At 41.8% G+C, this 18705-nt stretch overlaps 1 protein-coding gene across 1 annotated transcript; it reads left to right on the plus strand.

Annotated features, from left to right (window-relative positions):
• Positions 1–1846: 1846 nt before the first annotated feature.
• Rpl6 (ribosomal protein L6) lies at positions 1847–5531 on the plus strand. Its single transcript, XM_026412067.1, has 7 exons — positions 1847–1904; positions 2793–3029; positions 3120–3218; positions 4040–4183; positions 4499–4547; positions 5032–5216; positions 5338–5531. The coding sequence occupies exons 2-7, from the start codon at positions 2793–2795 to the stop codon at positions 5488–5490; spliced, it is 867 nt and encodes a 288-aa protein (XP_026267852.1). The 5' UTR covers positions 1847–1904; the 3' UTR covers positions 5491–5531.
• Positions 5532–18705: the final 13174 nt, after the last annotated feature.

The raw sequence follows: 18705 nt of genomic DNA on the forward strand, positions 1-18705 counted from the left end.
TGATCATGACATAGCTGATTCATGGCCTCGGTCACACATTAAAAGCATAACATGGCTCACTGGAAGCCTCAGCAAGGGAGCCTAACTATAGCCATTTGGGGCCTGCCCCAACATCAACTCTGACACTGTTGCCTTAAGTTCTTAATGAGCAAAACAAAAAGTTGTAACCTTATGTTGGTTCCTAGTAGTACTTTGAGAATTTTAATGGTCTGTGCACTTTTTTGACAGACCTGGAGCACTGATTGTCTGATGTTAAGGCTTCCAGTACAGAGGCTTAAAAAAAAAAAAAAAGTGTTCCAGAACTTTCTTATCTGAGTGTGGCAGCCAAGATTGAATGGAGGCATACAAAGGAAATCGGAGAGAAAATTTTTCAAACTCAGAAGTAACCTTGTAGCTGGGTGCAATGGTGCACACCTGTCATCCCAGCAACTTGGGAGGCTAAGGCAATAGGATCACAAGTTTGAGGCCAGACTCAGCAATTTAGCAAAGTCCTAGGCAATTTAGTGAGACCCTGTCTCAAATCAAACAAACAAAACAGCTGGGGAAGTGGCTCAGTGATAAAGTGCCCCTGAGCTCAATCCCCAATACCAAAAAAAAAAAAAAAAAACTTTTTAAAATTAAGAGTCAGTTTTACTACAAAGAACTTGGATTTTAGTTTATATAGAAGTGTTGAGAAGCCAGGAGTGGTGGCAAACACCTGTAATGCTGGTGGCTTGGAAGGCTGAGGTAAGAAGACAACAAGTTCAAAGTCAGTCTCAGCAATTTAGCAAGACCCTGTCTCAAAAAAAAAAAAAAAAAAAAAAAAAATTAAAAAGGGGGAGGGAGTTGTGGCTCTGTGATAAAGCACTTGCCTGGCCTCACTTGCATGAGGCCCTGGGTTTGATCCTCAGCACCACATATACATAAATAAAATAAAAGATCCACTGACAACTAAAAAAATATTTTTTTAAAAAATTAAAAATAAAGTACAAAATAGGCTGTGGATGTGGTGTTCAGTGTTTAGTGGTGTCCAGCTCCTGGGTTCAATCACTGATACCAAAAAAAAAAAAGTGTTGAAAAATTATTTTCACTACATCCTCACCTGGTTGATTTCCACGTTTAAAAGTTAAAGGGTCAGTTGGCATCGTGGTGCAGGCTTGTGATCCCAGCCGCTAGGGAGGCTGAGACAGGAGAATGGCGAAGCACTAAGCAGCTCAGTGAGACCCTGTCTCTAAATAAAATCTAAAATAGGCTTGGATAAAACTTAATTAAAAGCAAGTCAGTAATATTTTTTTTTCTTTTTAACTTTTCTGTAGTTGTAAACGGACAGCATACCTTTATTTTGTTTATTTTAATGAGGTGCTAAGGAGCGAACCCAGAGTCTCACGCATGCGCTCAGGCATTGAGCTACAGATCCAGCCCACTCATGTCAGTAATTCTTAAAATTTAAAAATAATTGATTGGCTTTGAAATGAAACACTATAAGTCAAAAAGCTCTTACCTTCACTTAATTTTTTGTTGTTATTGTTGTAGATGGACAGAAAGTCTTTGTTTATTTTTATGTGGTGCTGAGGATCGGACCCAGTACCTCACATTGCTAGGCAAGCACTCTGCCACTGAGCCACATCCCCAGCCCTATTTTTTTTATTTTATTTAGAGACAGGGTATCACTGAGTTGCTTAGCGCCTGGCTCTTATTGAGGCTAGCTTTGAGCTTGAGATCTCCTGTCTCAGCCTCCGGACCACCTACACTTCTTAATAGAAAAAAATAATTCCCTGTATAGGACTTACTACATATCCCAAGATGCAGGAGAAACTACATTTCCCATGATGCCTTAGTACAGGAAGGAAGTGAGAGGAGACCGCTTCCCGTCATTGCATATAGACCGGAAGCCCGGTACTTAGTTCTCTTTCCCATCTTGCAAGGTAAGGAAGGCGGCTCTCTTGGAAAGACTGAATTTCAAGACCTCAATCCTTCGCCATCCGAAACCCAAGGACGTTAAGTCGACACCTACAGGGGTCGAGCATGCTCAGGGTCAACTGAGAGGCCTTCCAGACGCTTTATTTCTTTGACCTGGATTGGCGGCGGGGAGTGAAGAGTGAGGTGGAATGCGGTGGAGGCTCCGGCTGTTCCCCACGCTCTGGGGCTGGGGAACCGGGGTCCCTGTGGGCTGCCGGAGCGAGCTGGTGGGGCCAGAGGGACGGGGCAACAGCGTGTGCTCCGGCGTTCTGAGCCCTGGTCACAAAATACGCTGCTCAACTAGTCTCAGCCACGTTGAGGTTTGAGGCTGAAGCCGGTTGCTCCCGCGTCTTCCCCCACGTCCCTGACCGGAAGTTGCTTCTTAGTCGTGGAGCCTGTGTCTTCGGGAATGACCCGAGTTTGGGCTGTCATTTCCCTAAACCGAATTTGTTGAATTGAGCTAGTGGTCTTAAGACTTGGGAGCAAAGATTTTTGAAAGCAAACGATTTCAAGCTCTGTACTCGCCGCTTCCGAACTTTGCAAATTTTGTTGAAGACTCTCCTAAGTTTTTAAGTTTGTAAAACAGTAATACTAAAGTAGGTCTCGCCGGATATTTAGCAAAAATCCAACGGGTGTAAGAGATTTGCAAATTCTCAAAAGTTTAGTCTGTTGGCAGGGGGACCCTAATATGGGTTAGTGTGGAGTTGGGGAAGAAAGCCAATATCTTAAGGGGGAAGGCTTGTAGAAGGGAAGCCCAGCCCATCTCTGTGTGCAGTTTTAATATTGCCTTGTTTTGGGGTGATTGATGAAATGTCTTTTTTTTTTTTTTTTTTTTTTTTTTTTTTTTTTGGTAGATGGCGGGTGAAAAGGCTGAGAAGCCAGACACTAAGGAGAAGAAACCTGGAGCCAAGAAGGCTGATGCTGTTGGCAAGGATAAAAAGGAAGACTCTACGGATAAGAAACCCAAGAAAGGAAAGCCCCACTGCAGCCGGAACCCTGTCCTCGTTAGAGGAATTGGCAGATACTCCCGATCTGCCATGTACTCCCGAAAGGCCATGTATAAGAGGAAGTACACTGCTGCTAAGTCCAAGGTATGGAAAGAAGAAAACCAATAACCATTATGTCTGCAGAGTATGCGTTCATTCTCTGTCTTTGACTTTTTGATGCATTTGTCTTTGTAGGTTGAGAAGAAGAAGAAGGAGAAGGTTCTTGCTACTGTTACAAAACCAGTCGGTGGTGACAAGAATGGTGGTACCAGGGTGGTTAAGCTTCGCAAAATGGTGAGATTTGGGGGAGGCTGTGAAATGGGATTTTTAGATTGAAGCTGAAAATTTAACTATGTTCTTGTGCACTTAAATAACACATAAGCTCCTGCTTACCAGAGGATTGCTAGTTGAAGATAAAGGTTCTGGTTTTGCAAAGTTGTCTTCAAAACATTTACTACATCTGATGTAAGCTGAGCTTTGTTTCTGATAGGTGTATAGTGAAAGTGAGACTGCATGAAATAAGTTACTTATACTGGAGTTGTAGCTCAGTGGTTGGGCTCTTGAATAACATGCACAAAGAAAGCCCTGGATTCCTTTGTGAATAAAAGAGGAGTGAGACCTGTTGCCATGAGGATGTTATACTTGATTTCAACTAGAAAACAAGCTGCATCTCCCATTTTTTTTGTTATTTGGGTTTGCCCCCTCTTGGTACATATAAAATATAGTAGAGTATGTCTGAAATGCTTTCTGAAGGAGTTTGTGTTAGAGGTCAGTGACCCTGAAGAGGTGAAAAAGCTTGTGTGAGAATGGCTCCCTTACAGCTGTGTAGGGTAGCTTGCCAGGCATCTCTGTTTCCAAAGTCTAAATAGGTGACCTGCTTGCAGTTTTCTTTTCTTGAACACTCAACTCCTGTGTTAAATCATATGCTTTGTACAGAGAAGATGTGAGCTTTTCTAAATTTAAAGTCTGTTTTGGAAGATGAAAAGAGAAGGATGTAACTAAAGCATTTGAGTTTCAAACAAGGAAAAAGATTAGCTATGTTTTCATGATACCAGATTTGGCTCTTCTGATCTAATGGTTTACTTAAGTAAGTGGAGTCCATGAACTGTCTCTAGCCTAGATACTACCCGACTGAAGATGTGCCACGGAAGCTGTTGAGCCACGGCAAGAAACCCTTCAGTCAGCACGTGAGAAAGCTGCGAGCCAGCATCACTCCTGGGACCATCCTGATCATCCTCACTGGGCGCCACAGAGGCAAGGTAAGCAGAGTGCCTAATACAGTATGATTTAACCAGTATAAGTAACTTATTTCTATCATCATTACAGATGACACCTATCCATTTGCTTGGAAATTTACTTTCTTAAGTTAGCCTAGTGTGATTGCTTCCAGAACTGCTGAGCTACCAAATTTGGGTGGCTTGTGGTGTGGTTAATTCAGAAGTCAGTCTTTTGTGGTGCAAAGGATTGAACCCAGGGCCTTGTGCATACAAGACAAGCACTCTAATAACTGAGCTATATTTTTAGCCTTCACAAGTCAGTTTTTAATTGGAAAAAATTTTTTGTTTAACTTATAGAGAGTGGTTTTCCTGAAGCAGCTGAGCAGTGGCTTGCTACTTGTGACAGGTAAGAAAATCTGTAGATTTTTAAGTTCTGAACAGATTTTAAAACATTTGCAGTATATGTGTTTCTGCTATTTATGCTGTAGTTTCTTAATACTGAGCTTCTGGTCCTCATTTCATTGCCTTATATATGTGAGATAAAGGGGGCAAGTATTTAAATTTTTGTACCAACGATAACTTTCGTCTAAAATACCGAATGAGCCAGGCAAAAGGGCTGGGATGTGGCTGAGTGGTTAAGTGCTCCTGGATTCAATCCTTGGTACCAAAGTAAACAAAAAACCCATGGTTTTGATCAACCTGTAAAAGTAAGTGACATGTCTTTTACCAGCCTGGGTCACCTGAAAAGATTTGAGGGGGCAAAGGCCCTAGACAGACAGATACCAAAACATTCTAGATTCTGGTACAGTTGAGAATTTTTCTAAATCAGGATTAATGCCAAGTTAAAATCAGTAATTGTTTCCATTTTACCTTATTAATGTTTTCTTTAGGACCTCTTTCCCTCAATCGAGTTCCTCTGCGTAGAACACACCAGAAATTTGTTATCGCCACCTCCACAAAGATTGATATCAGCAACGTGAAAATCCCAAAACATCTCACTGATGCTTACTTCAAGAAGAAGAAGTTGAGGAAGCCCCGACATCAGGAAGGTGAAATCTTCGACACAGAGAAAGAGGTACAGTTCTTTTCTCTTGTCACTTGTGATAGCACTTGGGGGATGGGGATTGAGGGCTAAGCATTGTATTTGTAACTTGGTAATAGTAACCTTTTTTAAAAATGTCTCATTTTCTCTTTAGAGATACGAAATCACAGAGCAGCGCAAGGTTGATCAGAAAGCTGTGGACACACAAATTCTACCCAAAATCAAAGCTATCCCTCAGCTCCAGGGCTACATGCGATCTGTTTTTGCTCTAACAAATGGAATTTATCCTCACAAATTGGTATTCTAAATTTCTTACGAAGAATCTAATTAAATAACTGATACATATTATTTGTGTCCTTTTTTATTTTATTCTCCTTATGTTGGTCTTTAGACAAATTCTAACCTTCCTGGAGGTAGGGCATGATCCTGCTGGTGTGATGGAGTTTTGCCTCTGGTGTAGGGTGGGATTGGAGGAGACCCCCTCTGGGGAGTGGAACCGCACCCTCCTGGGCCTTGGAAGAGCCCTTTGGCTTCAGATTTATCCTTAGTATCTGGTTTGTTTTTCACCAACCTCCCCTAATGTCAGCTCACATTACTAATCAGCCTGAATGTCAAAGCTAAACCATGCGCAATAAGAAACCACACACTGTCCACCCCTCCAGTTACTACCCATCCATCTCTGTAGTGCTCAACTCTCTGCCCCCCAGCCATAGGCATAATAGTCTTTTGTGTCTACAATCCAAACAAATAGCCAATGGGTCAGTTATTTTTATAGCCTAGAAGGTGTATGCTTTGTATACTATTGAACAGTTGATAGATTTTGATTATTTTACAAAATGCCCCCCCTAGTCTAGTATTCCATCCTATGGATAGCTGATGTACCATAATTTCTGGTTATATAAGTGTTGCACTAAAACAATCAGAAGTATATATATAGAGGCAAGTCTGTGTAGAACAAATTCCCCAGTAATTGTTTTTTGCATTAGATGGTCCAAGACTACCCTCTAGTTGTACTACTCTGTGTGCCTGATAATGTATGACAGTGACCCTCTAAATCAGTTTGGTTTTTTTAAGTATTTTTTTTTAGATATTGATGGGCATTTATATGTGGTGCTGAGGATTGAACCCAGTGGGCCTTACATGCTAGACAAGTGCTCTACCACTGAGCCACAACCCCAGCTTCCTAAATCAGTTTTATTGATATATATTACATAATGGCAAAATTAATCCTTTTTGACCACAATTCTATGAAAGGACCTTAAAAAGAATTTCCATCACCTCATAATCTTCCTTCCAGTTAATTACATAGTCAGCTGTTAGTCCTGGCAACCAGTGATCAAATTTCAGTTCATATAGTTTTTGCCTTTTTCTAAAATGTCATTACTTAGATAGCTTTTTGAGTCTGGCTTTTTTTTTTTTTAATCTTTTTTAGGTGTAGATGGACACAACACAATACCTTTTATTTTTATGTGGTTCTGAGGATCAAACCTGGGTCCCGCCCATGCTAGGGGAACCCTCTACCACTGAGCCACATTCCCAGCCCTGAGTCTGGCTTCTTAACACAATATCTAATATCATAACTCAGTGATTATTATTAACTAGTATTCCAATGTATTGGTATATCGGTGTATCCTTTGAAACGCATTTGGTGTTTACAGTAATTTATGATGAATAAAGTCACAACATTCACATACATGTTGTATGGACATACTTTGTGATGCTGGGGATCCAATTCAGGGCCTCATGCGTGCTTGACAACTGCTCCAACATGCAGCTACTACCCCAGCCCAAATGCATAGTTTTAATTTTTTTTTTTTTAATGTGATGGGTTGTTTGTAAAAATGGTCACAAGGGATCTTACCATTCCTCTACATTAAACCAGTGATCCACAAACAGGAAGTTACAGAAAAAGCAGTGGGTTTTTTGTTTTGTTTTGTTTTTACTTTGAGTTCTGAGAGTTCCAACCAAGGAACCACTGGTTTTGGTGATGGCCTTGCCAGCCTAGTGTAGAGGTGGTACAGGGTATCACATGGTTGGGGGATGCACACAGGTATGTGTTCTGGTCTCTTCCAAACCCTCTGGGTGTGTTATGTGCTGTTGAAGATCGAGCAAAGGCCTCACACAGGCTAGGCAAGCCCTCTGCTATTGAACTATGGCCCAGCCTTCCCTCTTCCTACAATACCACCAGTATTTAATTTGGATTTTTTCAATTTTTTATTTGTACTTTTTAGTTATATATGACAATATAATATATTTTTGACATATATACATGGAGTAGAACTTCCCATTCTTTTTTTTTTTTTTTTTAAAGAGAGAGTGAGAGAGAGGAGGACAGAGAGAGAGAGAGAGAATTTTAACATTTATTCATTTTTTCTTAGTTCTCGGCAGACACAACATCTTTGTTGGTATGTGGTGCTGCTGAGGATCGAACCCGGGCCGCACGCATGCTAGGCGAGCGCGCTACCGCTTGAGCCACATCCCCAGCCCGAACTTCCCATTCTTGTGGCTGTACATGATGTGAAGTTACACTAGTTGTGTATTCATATACGAATATAGGAAAGTTATGTCTGATTTATTCTACTATCTTTCCTTTTCCTATCCTTCCTCCCTTCCCTGCATTCCCCCTTTGTCTAATCCATTGAACTTCTATTCTTCCCTCTCCCCACCCCCCTACCCCCTTATTGTGTGTTATCACAATGTCAGAACATTTGGCCTTTGGTTTCTTAGATTGGCTTATTTCACAGAGCATGATATTCTCCAGTTCCATCCATTTACTGGCAAATGCCATAATTTCATTTTTTAATTTATTTATACATGTTGCTGAGATTTGAACCCAGTGCCTCACACATACCAGGCAAGTGTGCTACCACTGAGCCTCAGCCCCTCATTCTTTTTTATAGTTTGGTAATATAACATTGTGAGACTTTATTCTAATCACTTCCCCTAAACACCATAATTGCCCAAGCTGGCTACCAAGTTAGAATCTTCTTGCCTAAACCTCCCAAGTCATAGATTAAAGGTGAGTGCCACTAAGCTCAGCTGTTTCCATTTCACCCTCTTTTTTGGGGGGGTGGGGGAGTACCGGGGATTGAACTCAGGGACACTCAACCACCAAGCCACATCCCTAGCCTATTTTGTATTTTATTTTGAGACAGGATCTCACTGAGTTACGAGTAGTTGCTTAGCACCTCACTTTTGCTGAGGCTGGCTTTGAACTTGAGATCTTCAGGATCAGCCTCCTGAGCTGCTGGGATTAAAGGCGTGAGCCACTGTGCCAGGCCATTTCACTCTTAATTCCTCACAATGGGTATTAAACTCCAACATGAGTTTTATTTTGATTTGGGGTACTGGGATTGACCCCACTGGTGCTTTACCACTGAGCTACATCCCCAGTCCTTTTTGAGACAAGATCTTGCTAATTGCTTAGGGCCTTGCTAATTTGCTGAGGCTGGCCTTGAAGATGTGATCCTCCTGCCTCAGGCTCCCTGGTCACTGGGATTATAGGTGTGCACCACTGTATTCAGTCTGTTTTGCCCAGCCTGATCTCATATTCCTGGGCTCAAATTGGTCCTTCTACTTCAGCCTCCTGAGTAACTAGGACTATAATCATAGACTATTGTACTTGGCTTACATTTTATTTATTTATTTGTGGTACTAGGGATGGAACTCAGGGGTGCTTTACCACTGAGCTACATCCTCCAGTACTTTAATTTTTTTTCTTTCTTTTTTTTTTTTTTTTTAGCTGGTCTTGCTAAATTGCAGAGACTGGCCTTGAACTTGTTATCCTCTAGTCCTTGCCTCTGGAGTTGCTGGGATTACAGGCATGGACAAACCTTGCCTGGCTTATGTACAGTTTTAGAAATACATGGGAATACACATACATAAGCCAAAAGTTAAAAAGGAATACAATTTACCCAAATGAGTTTGGAAACATTCACACAAAAACCTACACACAAATGTTTTTAGAAACCTTACTCATAACTGCCAAAACTTGCAAGCAACCAAGATGTCCTTCAACAGGTGAATGCATAAACAAACTGGTACATCCATATAATGAAATATTTAGTGATTTAAAAAAGTGAGCTATCAAGTCATATTCTGAGGAACCTTAGATACATATTGCTGAGGGAAAGAAACCAAACTGAGAAAGATCCATATTTTATGAGTCAAAATATATGACATCCAGGCTGGGGATGTAGCTCAGTGGTACAGTGCTTGCCTAGCATGTGCAAAGCCCTGAGTTAATCCCCAGCACCACAACAAGAATCATCATCATTATAATAATAAAAATAAAAATTTAGAACTAATTCTATGAGATCGTAAAAAAACAAGCGAAACTAGGATGATAAGAACAGTAGCTGCTAGAGATTGGGGATAAGGGATAGAAATGAACAGCAGGGATAAATATTTAGTGATAAACAGTGGGTAAATTATATTGTATGATACCATAATGGTAGATGTATGTTATAGATTTGTCAAAAACCATAGACTGTACATAACAAATAGCTCTGATGTCAACTATAGGCTTTAGTAATAAGTCAGTATTTGCTCATCAATTAAAATAAAGATGCCACATTGAGATACTAATTATAAAGGAAATGGGGAATTGTGAAAGGTATATAAGAACTATTTTACCTACTGAATTTTTCTGTAAATCTAAAACCACTCAAAAATTAATGTTTTGCTGGATATGGTGGCACATGCCTTTTTTTCTCAGTGGCTTGGGAGGCTGAGGCAGGGGGAATCTCAAGTTCAAAGCCAGCCTCAGTAATTTAGTGAGGCCCTAAGCAACCCCATCCCAAAATAAAAAAAACAAAAGGGGGTGGGGTTTGTGGCTCAGTGGTTAAGCACCCCTGGGTTCAATCCCCGGTACAAATAATTTTTTTAAGTCTATTGGGTTAGGGATATAGCTCAGTGGCAGAGCTCATGCTTCGAGTGCATAAGACCCTAGGTTTGAGCCCCTCCCCCCCACACACACATACAATCAGAGTCTATGTCTAATCCCCACCCCAAAAGTGGCTGGAAGTGTCCTTAATTCTCTTCCAGAATTGAGACCTGTACCCTGGAGTTACAGATAGGGAAAGCAAGTCCAGAAAGGCTAAGATTTATCCAGGGTCCCCAGCAGACTTAGTAATGGCTCAGGACTAGAGACCATGATTCCTGCAGAGCTGCTTTGTATCCAACACCAGGCAGGAAAAGCACAGAGAAATTAGTGTTTTTTTTTTTTTTTTTTTTTTTTTTTAAAGAGAGAGTGAGAGAGGAGAGAGAGAGAGAGAGAGAATTTTTAATATTTATTTTTTAGTTCTCGGCGGACACAACATCTTTGTTGGTATGTGGTGCTGAGGATCGAACCCGGGCCGCACGCATGCCAGGCGAGCGCGCTACCGCTGAGCCACATCTCCAGCCCCAGAAATTAGTGTTTGATGACTTTGAAAATGAGAATAGTCTGAGAGAAAGAAGAGCCTGGAGGGAGATGGACCCAGCTTTTTCCACTGGAAATCTGAAGAACTTCAACTGTCAAACATGGCTGGGATGGGGGGCAGGTGTACAGATGCATTGCGAAGGTAGTAAGGGGACGGCTCTCTCACCTTGCTAGAAAAAAAGATTGTAAAATTTTTAAAAAATCTATTTCTACTTAATATTATGTTCTCATGACTCTCAAGCATCCCTTTGAAAGGGATTCTGTATATAGTGTATATTTGGAATTTTATTACCGTTTATATTATAGCTATAGTTGTTAATTTTTTGAAAATTTTTTATTTGTTCTAATTAGTTATACAGGACAGTGGAATACATTTATGCACTTTGGTATACTTTACATAAGTGGAGAAATTAATTTTAAACTACAAAAAAATCAAAATCTATTAGTTTAAAAAATATATATATGGAGGTGGGATTGTAGCTCAGTCATAGAGCATGCGCCTAGCAATGTGCTGTGTTTGATTCCCAAAACCAGAAAACAATAAAGCAAAAAACCACCTGTAGTCCCAGCTACTCCTAAGGATGAGGCAGGAAGATCATTTGAGCCCAGCAGTTAAGGCAAACCTGGACAACATGATGTGATCTCAATCAATGAATGAATAAATTCAAAATGAAAATAATTTTTTGCAGCTCAATTGGAAATGACATAGGATTGAAGTTTTGCTTTGGGGGTCAGATGGACTTGTATTAAAAATCTGACTTGGCTGCCTACTGGTTCCTTTTTGTGATCATGGGTATATAACAACGATGGCAAATGCTGTGATCCCGACTACAGGCAAAGCACCTAAGTAAATCATCCTCAGAGCTTTTTATTTTCATTTTGAGACAGGGTCTCACTAAGTTGTTGAAGGCTTGGCTAAGTTGCTGAGACTGGCCTTGAACTTGGGATCCTCCTACCTCAGTCTCCTCAGTCCTCAGAAGTGGGCCACTGTGCCTGGTTCTGCGATAATTTTTAAAGAACTTTTATTGTGTGGGACATGGTGGTACACACCACCATCGCAGTGGCTGGGGAGGCAGAGGCAGGAGGATCACAAGTTGAAAGCCAGCCTCTGGGGAGGTGGGGCTTAGTGATTAAGCGCCCCTGGGTTCAGTCCCCAGTACCAAAAAGAAAATAATTTTTATTGAGGTAATATACGGAATATATAAAATTTACCATTTCAGATGGTGTAGTTGGGTGGTATTAAGTATATGCAGATTCCTGCATAACCATCACCAGCATCTCTGAACCTCCCCCCCACCCGCCCCCAGTATTGGGGATTGAACCCAGGACCTCACACATAGTAGGAGAGCACTCTGCTATTGAGCTGCACCCCCCAGCCCCATCATCCCAAACTGAAATGCCCCCCATTAAAAATTAAGTCCCCAAGCCAGGCTTGTTGGCGCACACCTGTAATCCCAGTGGCTTGGGAGGCTGAAGTGGGAGGATCTAGGGTTCAAAGCCAACCTCAGCAACTTAGTGAGGTACTTAGCAATTCAGTGAGACCCTGTCTCTAAATAATATATATATATATATATATATATATATATATATATATATATATATATATATATAATGATAGAGCTTTATTTTATTTATTTTATTCACTTATTTATATGCAGTGCTGAGAATTGAACCCAGTGCCTCACACATGCTAGGCAGATGCCCTCCCACCGAGCCCCAGCCCCAGTCCCCCTATTCTACTTTCCATCTCTCTTTTTTTATTTTTTGGTACAGGGGATTGAACCCTGGGGCACTTAGTTACTGAGCCATATCCCAAGCCCCCCCCCTTTTTTTTTTTAATTTCATTTAGAGACAGGGTTTCACTGAGTTGCTTAGGGTCTCACTAAGTTGCTGAGGCTGGCTTTGAACCTGTGAACCCCCTGCCTCAGTCTCTGGGCTTACAGGAATACGCTGCTCTACCCGGCCCATAAGGAGACTCTTCTATGGGGAAACTAAAACCTGAAGGATGAGTAGGAGCTGGCCAAACCTAACAGGTAGGGAAAGGCCTTCCAGGCAAGGGGAACGGCAGATACCAAGGCCTAGGGAAAAGAAAAATCATACAATCATTTAACAAAAAATGGACAAGGCCAAGGTGATTGTCTGAGATCAAGAAGGGCACTGGCCTGAGATGAGACGAAGAGGCAGGTGACAAGCAGGGAGCAGAGGATGCCTGAAGTGCATCCAAAAGGTGGAAGGACATGGTGGCTTAACGTTTGAACTTGTCTAGCAAGGCATCTTCAAATTCGTTTAGTGCTAAAAGCTTTTACTAAGCTGCTGCTTTATTTTAAGCACCATGCCAAGCATTCGGAACTAAGGTATTGAACCACAGAAATCTCAGGGGCTGACAATATTGAACATGAATTGCACCTTTCCTGGGTCTGTGGTTGACTGGTATGCCCTGCTCCTAAACTGAGACATTAGGGCTTGGCTCCAAGCCCAGTAGTCATGTAACAAAACACAGGCATGTATAATCTTTTTTTTTTTATTTTTTTAATGGGGGGACTGAACTCAGTGGCACTCTACCACTGAGCCACATCCCCAGTCCTATTTTGGATTTTATTTTGAGACAGGGTCTCACTGAGTTGCTTAGTGCCTCGCCATTGCTGATGGCTGGTTTTGAACTCACAATCCTCCCGCCTTGGCCTCCCGAGTCACTGGGATTACAGACGTGAGCCACTGCGTCCAGGGGCTGTATAATCTTAATAAGGGAGAAAGTGAAGAGTGGAGAATTAGTATTTTCAGTCGCCACAGAGCTACAAACAAAGCTCAGGAAAGGGAATGGTTCAATGCAGTCTGTGGGCAGCAGGTACTTTGGTATATTAGGTGGTGGAGGGAGAAGACTGTCTTGAGAAGTGACACACTATGCATGATAGTTCCCAGCTCATGTTTATGTTTCATAACTGTGATCCCAGTGACTCAGGCGGCTGAGGTAGGAGGATCACAAGTTCGAGGCCAGCCTCAGCAACAACTTAGTGAGACCCTGTCTGAAAATTTAAAAAAATAATAATAATTTTTTAAAAGGGCTGTGGTTGGGCTGGGGTTGTGGCTCAGTGGTAGATCGTTTGCCTAGCATGTGCAAGGCCCTGGGTTCAATCCTCAGCACCACCTAAAAATAAATAAATAGAATAAAGTTTAAAAAAAACAAATTAAATTAAAAAGGGGGCAGTGGTAGAATGTGGGTCAGTGGTAAAATGCCTCTGGGTTCAATCCTCAGAACTCCTGTCCCCTCAAAATCACTCTATATGAAGTCTAGAATAGAGAAAACACTGAGAAAAAAATGAAAAAGTACTAGTAATATAGACAGATCCTGAAATCTGATTGACATTGATTTTTATTTTATTTTGAAAAAGTTTTGTTTTTCTTTTTTTGTGGTGCTGGAGATTAAACCTAGAGCCAAGGGCTTCACTCCTGAGCCATACCCCAAGCCATGATTTTTATTAATTAGAACCTTAAACGAATTTTTATTAAAAAAACAGATATAAAAATAAGTTCCAGGACAGTGTGAGACAAAAAATTCCAAAATTTGTGAAGAAAAAGAATTAAAAAAGCTGGGAGTGATGGTGCATACCTATAATCCCAACAACTCAGGAAGTTGAGACAGGAGGATCACACATTTAAGGCCAGTCTCAGCAATTTAGTGAGGCCCTACGCAACTTTGCAATCTCACAATAAAAAATAAAAAGGTCTGAGGATGTAGCTCAGTGGTAAAGTACCCCTGGGTTCCACCCCTACTACCACACACACAAATCATACGTTAGGTTGAAAAAAATTCACGTTGGGTTGGGGTGTAGCTCAATGGTACAGCACTTGCCTAGCATGCTTGAGGCCCTGGGTTCCATACCCAGTGTTGAAAAAAAAAATTCATGCACTGATGTCCTAACCCCTAGATACCTTAGACTATAACCCTGTTTGGAAATAGGGTCTTTACATAGAACACAAATTAAAATGAGGCCATTAGGGCGAGCCTTGAACCAATAGACTGATGTCTTTATAAGAAGAAATTCGTAAGAGAACATAATCTTGTAAAACAAAATCTGGACAGACAGAGGGGAAATAGTAGCTGTCTACAAGCCAAGAAGAGAGGTCTGGAATGGACCCTACCTTCACAGCCCTCAGAAGGAACCAACCCTGCTTGGTTTTAAAGGTAGGTACTCTCATCCCTTTAATTTCTTTCTTTCCTGTTTGTGGTACTGGGGATTAAACCCAGGGCCTCTCAAACACTAGGCAAGTCTACTGATCTACATCCCCAGCTGTCATCCATTTAAAAATGTGAATCTAGGGCACAGACAGGTGATATAACTTGTTCATCATCGGAACATGCGAAGGAGTTGGGACCAAATCCAGGCGGTTAATGATCCAAATACCACACTCTGTATTCCACATAAATGCTCTTCTCTGAGTAGTCATGCTACTAAGGAAGTTTCTTCATCATCCTCGAAATACATTTAGTGAATGTAAACCTGTCAATTATCAGCTTTAACCACAGCATCCCACTGATCCAACTAGGTCCCCTGAGACAACTTGACCTCAGGCTCAGGACGTGGCTCAGTTGGAGAGTGCTTGCCCAGCAATAGCAAGGCCCTGGTTCCATCCCTAGCATTGAGAGAGAGAGAGAGAGAGAGAGATAGAGAGAGAGAGATGCAGGTTGGACTCCCATACAAAGAAGGCACTCAGTGAATACCCAATCAGTGGGATTAGTTTTGTTCACTTTTCCTTGGTGGAATGACCTTTATTTTTCTTTTCTTTTTAAATTTTCTGGTGCTGGGGATTGATCCCAAGGTCTTGTGCATGCTGGGCCAGGCCCCTACCATCGCGTTACACCCCCAACTCCGTCCTTTCCTTCACCTGTTTTTGTAGCAGGGAATGTTTGCAATATTCCAAGCCAGAACTGGAATTTCTGGCGCAGCAGTGCCTTCTAGGTCCACAAGAGGGAGCCGGAGGACGCGGCTCCTCTCAGATCTCCCCGGGGCTGATTTCTGGAGCGGAGAAGGCTGCAGTTGCTGCGGCTTCCTCCTTGGGCTTTTTCCCATCAATGTGGAGGACTGTTCCTTAGTTTGGGTAATTCAGCGGAGCTCCAAGGAGGATTTCTTTTTCCTCGTTTTCGAATAGCTCTTTCATCTGATTTCCTTTCCCTGCACCCTCATAGACCCACCCAAGAGCCAAAATAGTCTCCCTTGACATGAGACCCTGGAGAGCTTACAGAACTGCTCAGAAAGAAGATTCTGAGTAGGTGTGTGCATTTCCTCCTTGAGCTGGTGATTAAAGGGATGGGAACAATCTCCCCCGCAGGTTCTGTCAAGTGTGTGTGTAAGTGTGTGTGTGTGTGTGTGTGTGTGTGTCCACCAGATGTTCATTTGTGGTTTATTTCCTTGGTGTTTTTCAAAGGCCTTAAAAATGAACACGGCTGCTTGGTCTAAAACCATCCTTCAATTTCTATTAAGGTTTATCGAGGGCCACTTATCTCCTCACCACACGCACATATTTGTGGGTCCAGTAAAGGATTACACACTCATTTTAGACAGTCAGCTGGTACAGCAAATCAACAGAAGGGAAAGATATCACAAAATCCCAGAGGGGCCCAGCTTAGCCACGGCCAGTGACTATCACGTCAGCAGCTGGGGCAGAGGGAGATGGTCTCCCTGGACCAGCCCACACCCTCTTGGGGAGATGCCTCCCAGGGGTGATGAGGTCCAACCTGCTGATTCTTTCTGATTTTCCTATGCTTCCTCTTAGCTTCTAGCTTAGAGTCGCCAGGCCAACAAATTCCCTCGCTCCTTTTCCCATCTTAATTCTCTTATTTTCAAGTGGAAAGTAGAAAGGACAATTCCAAACAAGTCAGAAGTCACGGCCCTTTCTTGTCTATGAGTGGGTGTTTCCTGTGTGTGTGTGTGTGTGGGTTCCCTGGTTGACAAAGGGCTTTCTTTGTCTTCCTGATCCATTCTAAAAATTCCCACTCAAAGACACTATTTCTAGAGGGGGGGGTCTGTAAATATTAATTCATCAGCTGCCTCATGGAGATCCTGCAGTCCTTGGACTAATTACTGTTGTTAAATATTAAATAACTAGCTAAGTGCAATGTCCCACACCTGTAATCCCAGAGGCTGGGGAGGCTGAGGCCAGAGGATCGAAAATTCAAAGCCAGCCTCAGTAATGGTGAGGCATTAAACAGCTCAGTGAGACCCTTTCTCTAAATAAAATCCAAAATAGGACTGGGGATACAGCTCAGTGGTCAAATGCCCATGAGTTCATTCTCTGGTACCAAAATTAATAAATAAATAAATTAAATAACTAGGGCTGGGGTTGTGGATCAGTGGTAGAGAGCTTGTCTAGCATGTGTGAGGCACTGGGGTTGAACCTCAGCACTGCATAAAAATAAATAAATAAATTGTATACAAAATATTAAATAGCTATTCATTATGTAGTCTGAGGACCTTAAGACCTAAATTTGTGTTGTTTTCATTAATTTAAGTGAAAGACAATAGTTCCTGGGCATCTTGACTCCTGATCTTTAAATATAAAATTAAGTATACCAAGCCAGGTGCAGTGGTGCATGCCTATAATTGCAGTGACTCAGAAGGCTGAGGAAGGATGATCTCAAGTTTGAGGCCAGCCCCGACAATTTAGTGAGACCCTTTCTCAAAATAAAATTTAAGGGGCTAGGGTTGTAGTTCAGTGGTAGAACGCTCACCTAGCATGTATGAGACACTGTGTTCAATCCTCAGTACCACATATAAAATACAGGTATTGTGTCCACCTATAACTAAAAATATATTTAAAATAAAATAAAACAAAATTTAAGGAATAAAACAAAGTTTAATGTTCTTTTTTTATTTTTTAAATTTTATTTATGTATTTGTGGTACTGAGGATTGAAACCCAGGGGCATTTTACCACTGAACATCCCCAGCTTTTTTTTTTTCTTTCCTGAGATACGGTCTCACTAAATTGCCCAAGTTGACCTCAATTGCCCAAGTTGACCTCAAAGTTACTATCCTCTTGCCTCAGCCTCCCAAGTAGCTGGGACTGCAGACTTGCATCCCTGCACCTGACTCCTGAAAACAAAAGTTTTTAAAGACCTTTATTTTATTTATTTTTATTATAAAAATTGTGATGCTGAGTATTGAACCCAGTGCCGAACACGTGCTAGGCATGTGCTCTACCACTGAGCTACAATCCCAGCCCTGAAAATAAAATTTTTTAAAGGACTGAGGGTGTAGCTCAGTGATAAAGCACCGAGGTTCAATCCCCAGTAACAGAAACAAACAAACAAACAAACAAAAAACTACTAGAGCTTTCCTTTGAGCTACCTTCGATGGCTATTTAGAGTTTAAAATTGTGAGCAAAGGGAATTAAGGTGTTTCCTTACAGCAAAAATAAGGAAACTGGGGTTGCAGAATCAGGTAGCCCTGGCTGTGTTCAAATCTGAGCTTTGATGTTTACTATTTTGCGGCCCTGAGCAAAGTGATTCTGGGTGGTTTCCCAGCTGAAAATGGGGAGAATTGACACTACCTGTCTAGGGTTATTGTGAGGATTTGATGAAACAGCCATTCCATTGTGCGCATGCGCTGGGAATTGCTAAGCAAGGACTCCACCGCTGCTTGCACCCCAGCCGGGGGCCCATCACAGTGGCCTGTGTTATTGTTTTCTTGGCACTGATCTGCTCCAAACTGTTGGCTTTGAGGTTTGCTTGCTTCTTGTCTCTTTCCCCCCATCAGGCTGTCAGTTCCATAAGAGAAGACTTTTCTACCTTGCTCATCCTTGGAAACCCAAACCACGAACTATGTCAAATAGCAATATGTTGCTAGACTTGGTGGCGCAAGCTTGGAATCCCAGCGATTCAGGAGGCTGAGGCAGGGAGATTGCAAGTTCAAGGCCGCCTCAGAAACATAAGGAGACCCTGTCTCAAAATAGGGCGGAGTGGGGGGGGGGGAGTACTGGGGATGTGGCTCAGTGGTAAAGTGCCCTGGTATTAATCCCCTATGCAACAAAACAAAACAAAACAAACAACCCTATATATCTATGTATATCATATAAATAGATCTATCTATCTATCTATCTATCC

Source organism: Urocitellus parryii, chromosome 3 (assembly GCF_045843805.1).
Source record: "Urocitellus parryii isolate mUroPar1 chromosome 3, mUroPar1.hap1, whole genome shotgun sequence".
NCBI lineage: Eukaryota > Metazoa > Chordata > Mammalia > Rodentia > Sciuridae > Urocitellus > Urocitellus parryii.